The 6,000-nt window shown below is 35.8% G+C and overlaps 1 protein-coding gene across 1 annotated transcript in view; it reads left to right on the top strand.

The window, feature by feature from the left end:
- Window positions 1-5,785, top strand: part of VPS50 (VPS50 subunit of EARP/GARPII complex) — a 76,292-nt gene extending 70,507 nt beyond the window's left edge. The window contains exons 27-28 of the mRNA XM_084282903.1: window positions 1,257-1,446; window positions 3,968-5,785. Coding sequence (XP_084139029.1) covers window positions 1,257-1,446; window positions 3,968-4,087 — 310 coding nt within the window. The 3' untranslated portion in view covers window positions 4,088-5,785. The remainder of the gene's footprint in view (window positions 1-1,256; window positions 1,447-3,967) is intronic.
- Window positions 5,786-6,000: the final 215 nt, after the last annotated feature.

Consider the following 6,000-nt stretch of genomic DNA (forward strand, 5'->3'; position numbering starts at 1 on the left):
CTTTTCATCTGCTGCATTTATTTTTGTGCTTTTGTCCACTTGCTACTTGTCTATGTTGTCATCTTCTGCATTGTTGAATATGTGCTGTCTTTCACTCTTTCAGCTTTTGTTTACGTATATATTTCTTGGTTATCTTTACCTTCCTACTTTACACTTCCTACTGCCTGTTTCACTTTTTTTCATCCCACTCTTCTGCTGTTTCCTCTAATTTAGGACCCCAACAGCATCCTTGTTCTCCAAGTGTTAGTTGTCTATTATGAATCACCAGCTTCCACTGCTTATGTCAAGCCATCACATTTACATTCATTTCTACTTCCCTCCCTCTGCTTGCAGTCTCTGAGAGACCAATTTCATCTTCAGGGAGACTAAATCCAGCTATGACCTCCATGTAGCTTCCCAGTTTTGTCATAAGATGTGTCCTAAAAAACTATCCTTCTTTTTTGATAATTCAGTTTCCACTTTAACATCATGCCATAAATCAAAGTAAATGGGACAAAACAACTGTCTTCTCCCCAGCTCCTTTCTTTTCAACTGGCTAACATCACTATTTCCTACCAACCAATGGGTTTGTTTCTCATCCATTCCAAAAGACTGTCTCCTTAGTTTGTTGCCTATCACCCCACTGGAATCCCTCCTAGTATTTCCCTGTCCTAAACTCATCTACCGTTCCTTCTTCTTTGAGCTCAGACCTATCACTAGTTTTCTGTCAGTTTGTTCTCATCAAACTATTAACTTCTCACAGAGATTAGCCAGTGCTGTCACCCTTTATCCTCTGGTTGTTGTCTGTGATTTTGTATGGCTTTGTACCTGTCCGATGCTTCCACAATTAGTTCAGTTACTCCTGTTGATCATTCTTAAAATTGCCATGGTACCTTTCACATTTCAGTGATCATGATCACTTGACTAGAGCCACTGTCTAGTACACTGATCAATACTGATTTCATTTCCTTTATCCCACTTCTATTCTTAAGCTGCTCGATGTAGGATTTTTAGTGGCTTTAGCATGTGGTTTTTGTTTGTTTTAGTATTACTGCATATTGCGGGCTTCTGTTCTATGTGGGGGACTAAAACATATTATACTAATGCAAATAAAAACTGCATCAAAAATCTGAAGAAGCATTCTTGTGTGCTTTTAACTTAAAACCTTAATTATGTTCCTCCTCAAGGTTTGAAAGGCTAAGTTAAACAGCTCTGAGAAGTAAGATTCATTTCTATTTCCTTCTAATTGTTACTTTCCACCATGTTCCTCTTTTCAGTTATGCTAATGTAAAGAAATGCAGCAATGAAGGACGTGCCTTGATGCAACTGGACTTTCAACAGTTTTTAATGAAACTAGAAAAGTTAACAGACATTAGGCCCATTCCAGATAAAGAATTTGTGGAGACCTACATTAAAGCATACTACTTAACAGAAAATGACATGGAGCGCTGGATAAAGGAGCACAGGGTAGGAGTTAAATTTGTAATCCTTTACAACTCTAAATAACCAATTCCTCTGTGTGTTAAAAAATGAATATGCTCATATGCATGTGTATATTAATTTGTTATAATAATATTGTATGGGATGCAATATGGACATGTGTGTGTATGTATACGTTTATTATCATATGAAGTTAATATGTATTTGCAAGAAGTACGAACAGAGACTTTGCAGGCTATTCATTAATAATAATTATAATACTTTTGACCAAAAGGAAAATATAAATTTATTTGCTATTACTACCATTTACCATTATTAAGTCCATGTCTTTTCTCTATAGTTGATAGAGTTCATCCTGGGAAGATGTGCTATGAACTATATATATGAGCAGAAATCTACCCACTGTTCTGAGATGAGTTGAAACCCAAAGAAAAGTTTTTTCCACTCCTTAGGTAGCAACTCTGCTACAGCAAAAGAAGCATCTGGATCCCAGGCATCTGAAGCCTATATACACTGTGAACTCTGTTTCATAGTTCAAGCAATGATCTAAACTTTTTTCTAAATCAGCTGTGAGGTTAGAACAGCAACAAGAGAGAGGAAACACCTGCATTGGTGTATGCAGCTGTTAAGGAAAGCTATTTGGTAGTCTTCATTGTCAGGGAATTTACAGGCTGAAAATGGATTTTAGATCTGGCAAATCATGGCCAGTCAGTGCTCTGTGGAGCATCTGGGCAATCTATTAACAGTGGTTCACTAAAGACCAAGGCTGCACTGGATGATGGAGAGTCTTGGTAGCTTGATGAATCCTACAGAATCACAGAATGTTAGGGATTGGAAGGGACCTTGAAAGATCATCTAGTCCAACACCCCAAATTACATATCTTCATTATTTTTTTTAAAGTGAGACTGTAAGATTTCTTCAATATGCCCATATCTGTTATTTTCAGACGTTATTTTCACTTATGAAGATAATTCTGCTGTAGGTAGTTGACCATTTACAATCTTAAGAGTTAACTGAAGTCATTTATCAATGTGTTCTTCAGACACCATCCCTATAAAAGTTGTTCATTTATTCAAGTGAATCAACAAAGCGAAATCATCAGTGCATATGCATAATCCATTTCTGGTTTGAGCTCTGCAAAAGTGTACTGTATTTTAGTTGGAAGCCATCAGTGCCTCATAGCTAAAGCTAGTACAATGTGATTTGAAATAGCAAATTTTCATAAGATAATCAAAAATCTTTCCATAACTCCACCCTACAGTATTACAGTAAAGAAGCTTGCCAGCTGGGCCGTTCTGGTTTCTTGCTGTAGTTCATATACCAGGAAGCATTAAAACATGTATGAATGGGATGAGCATAAGTACACTAAATGCTGCTAAAAATGGGGCTACAAAAATGATCTGAAGTAGTAGTTAAGCCAAATTTCCTGTGATGAACCTCTAGCCTTCAGTGAAGTTGAAAATTTTTGTATTCTGTTTTGAATATGCCAAAGTGCACAGTTGGATCATTAAGAGTACAATTGGAAAATTAGGCCTTTAGGAGTGGATTGCTTCAACTAAGTTTTAAGGCACAGTGGATAAAATCATTGCATTTTCTTTCTTTGTTTAATAAAACTGAATCCAGATCAACATTGCTGTCTGAGATAAGTCTTCACTTGTGTTCTGAAAGCATTCAGCATTCTTTCATGGTAGCATAACCTAACCATACCAGGACTAATAGAGGGTAATGGTTGCATGCTGTTGGAGCTGGTCCACTGTTAAAGTGGAAAGTCTTTTAAAATGGAGCATTTAGAGATAATTTAGAGTATTTTGCAATTACTTTAGATCCAACTACAAATGGATGAAATAAATACTTTGGTAATATCATTTTTCTTGTTAAACCTGGAGCTATGAGAGAGACTGTGAGCTGTCATTTGGTGATCCATATGGAAAAACTCTTGTTTAAACTCACTGGTGAAAGCTACAGTTTGGATGGTGTTTAAGGGTAAAGGTAGTACTGGCAAATGTGGTGTTTTGACAGGTGTTAAGAATTTTTTTCTTAACATTTTTGCAATTTTTTCCTCCTCTATCATGTACTGAAATTAATGGTGTTTGAATACCCTTTGTACAGAAGTATTTAGAAGCCTATCAGAGATGAGAAATCAAAAAATCAAGTTTTGTCACAGCTTGTTAGAAAAATGGTTTGGTGTTTAAAAACATCTAATCTGCATATTTGTATTTCCGACCACACCTCCCAAAGAATGGAAAATATATTAAAAAGATGATTTTAATACATAAGTATTATTTTCTGTGAACTTAGTCCAACACTACTAAAATCGCAGGCATTTTCCATTATAATCTGCCATGTAGCAGAATACAGTTTTGTGCTTCTCTGTCTCAGCTATGAAAACTCTCCTAGCCTGACTTAACTACCATTTTAAGTCTCCCTTGTGTACCAACTGCTGCTATCAGCTGAAAAGTCCACAGCGTGTACGTCTGGTTTTTAGTTTTCTATCTTTATCCACTGTTTTTATTGTTTGCCATAACATAATCTGCTTTTATTTGCCAGGAATATTCCACTAAGCACTTGACAAATCTGGTGAATGTTTGTCTGGGATCCCACATCAACAAGAAGGCAAGACAGAAGCTGCTGGCTGCTATTGATGACATAGACAGGCCTAAAAGATAACTGGAGAGAGTTACTTCCCTTGTGACTTGTACCTTTTTCTGTTCATGTGAAGCATGCAGACAAATCTCTCATGGACTAATGACAACATTCTCTTAAAAAAGCATTGTGCATGACCTTTCTTACCAGCAATGGAGACTCTGAATTGGCATAATGTTCTAAAATACAACTTTTTTAACCTGTAGAATCCTTTTCTGTTGTATTCTTTTTTGTTACTTGCCCCTAGGAAAGGGCTTCTCTTTGTGTATCATTGGTAAGCTGTATATTTTGCAAAACTGTATACTGTAAGTAAAATCAAAATCAGAGAGAAACACATTGGCTTAATATATAGTTGATGCTCCTTTTTTAATAAAAGGGCTACTTGAAAATATGCTTTTTTTCCTCACTGCTTCCCTCCTGAGAATTTGTTCTTTATTATGGACCAGTGTAAAATGAAAGGAAATGTATGATATCTTTGAATGACATACCTTGCATGTGGGATAAGAGTACAGATCAATTAAACGTTCTCATGTTGAAGTCTCTCATCATCTTATGTATTTAAAAATGTTTGTTTCAGAATTAATTTAGCCATATCAAAATGATTGGTTTCAGATTAATGGAAGGTAATAAATACTGTACACTAATATGAGTTATTTGTGAGACTTTATTTGCCTAATTCAACAACACAAAATGTCACTTACAATAGAAATTAGTATTGTTCCTCTCATGTCACTTCCCTTTTGTGCCCCTGCCAGTCTTTCCTGTTCCAAAAGCAATAATGCTAGAGAATAGGAATAATAATGTTGGTTTGTTTGTTTGTTTTTTGGCTGAAGTTTTGGATGGATTATCTTACTATTTTCTGCTCTGCTGTATACCTGACCTGTAGTGATCCTGAGCACATCAAAATTGTTTGGCTGGGTATTAGTCCTAGAAATCAATTCGCTAAAGCATCACTGACTACTGAGGTTTTCAGTTTTGCTTTCAGCAGAAGGACTTGCATTTTGTGTACACTTTTACTTTCTTGCAATATTGCTTGTACACAAGATACCTGGAGACTGCTCAGATACTGTTGTGGCAGAACCAGAAAGACTCCTAAAGTAGTTTGAACTAACTAAAATTAAGACTTCTCTAATGTACTCAAGCTCTGTTCCATCTTTTTGTTTTTCAGTATACAGTGTTTTAGATTTATTTTATCACATGATAATTTTGTTTGTAATCCTCTCAGGCCTTTTTAAAAGAAATATGCTCGTAATGAGCTAACAGGTAAAATAATGTACGAAGGATACAATCCACTGATGTATACGACATGGTAAATCCTCAATTTGGGCTTCATACTTACCGTTTTACTTTTTAATTCAGCTACAGGAATTGGCACTTACTTAAAGACAGCAGTACCTAATGGCAGAAAACTGTTTCGTGGAACTGTGATAATTGTCCTTTTCTATAGTTTAATTTCATCGTCAGAAGTGGTCTCAGCATTGTTGTGCAAGTTCCTGGAAGGCCCGTTTACAGCTTTAGCAGAACAGTAGAATTGCTATTTTAAATTCTGATTGTGTAGCATTCATCTCCCCTTTTCACCTGTATTTTAAAGGAAATAAGATTTAAAACAAAAGTTCGCTCCATTCTGTACACACCACACTGTAAGTCTGAGTTCTATCAAAAACTTGTTTAGCAGAGTGTCAATGTATGTGTTCAAGCTGAATCACTTCTACCTGCATTAAAAAGGTCATTCAAAAAAAAAAAAAAAAAAGTGTAGTTCATTTTAAAAGCAGGGACTTTTGCGTCACTGTATCTGCCCTGAAGTCAGATCCTGAACAGGAGCTCTTGGAAGAAACAGAAATGTGTCAGAGACAATTAGTGTAAGATCTGTTTCATTTTCCTTCTTGTGGCTGAAAAAAAGGAATTTAAATAACTTTACCATTGCTGTGTTGAACTGA

This window comes from Netta rufina (genome assembly GCF_964035555.1).
Source record: "Netta rufina genome assembly, chromosome: 2".
Lineage (NCBI taxonomy): Eukaryota > Metazoa > Chordata > Aves > Anseriformes > Anatidae > Netta > Netta rufina.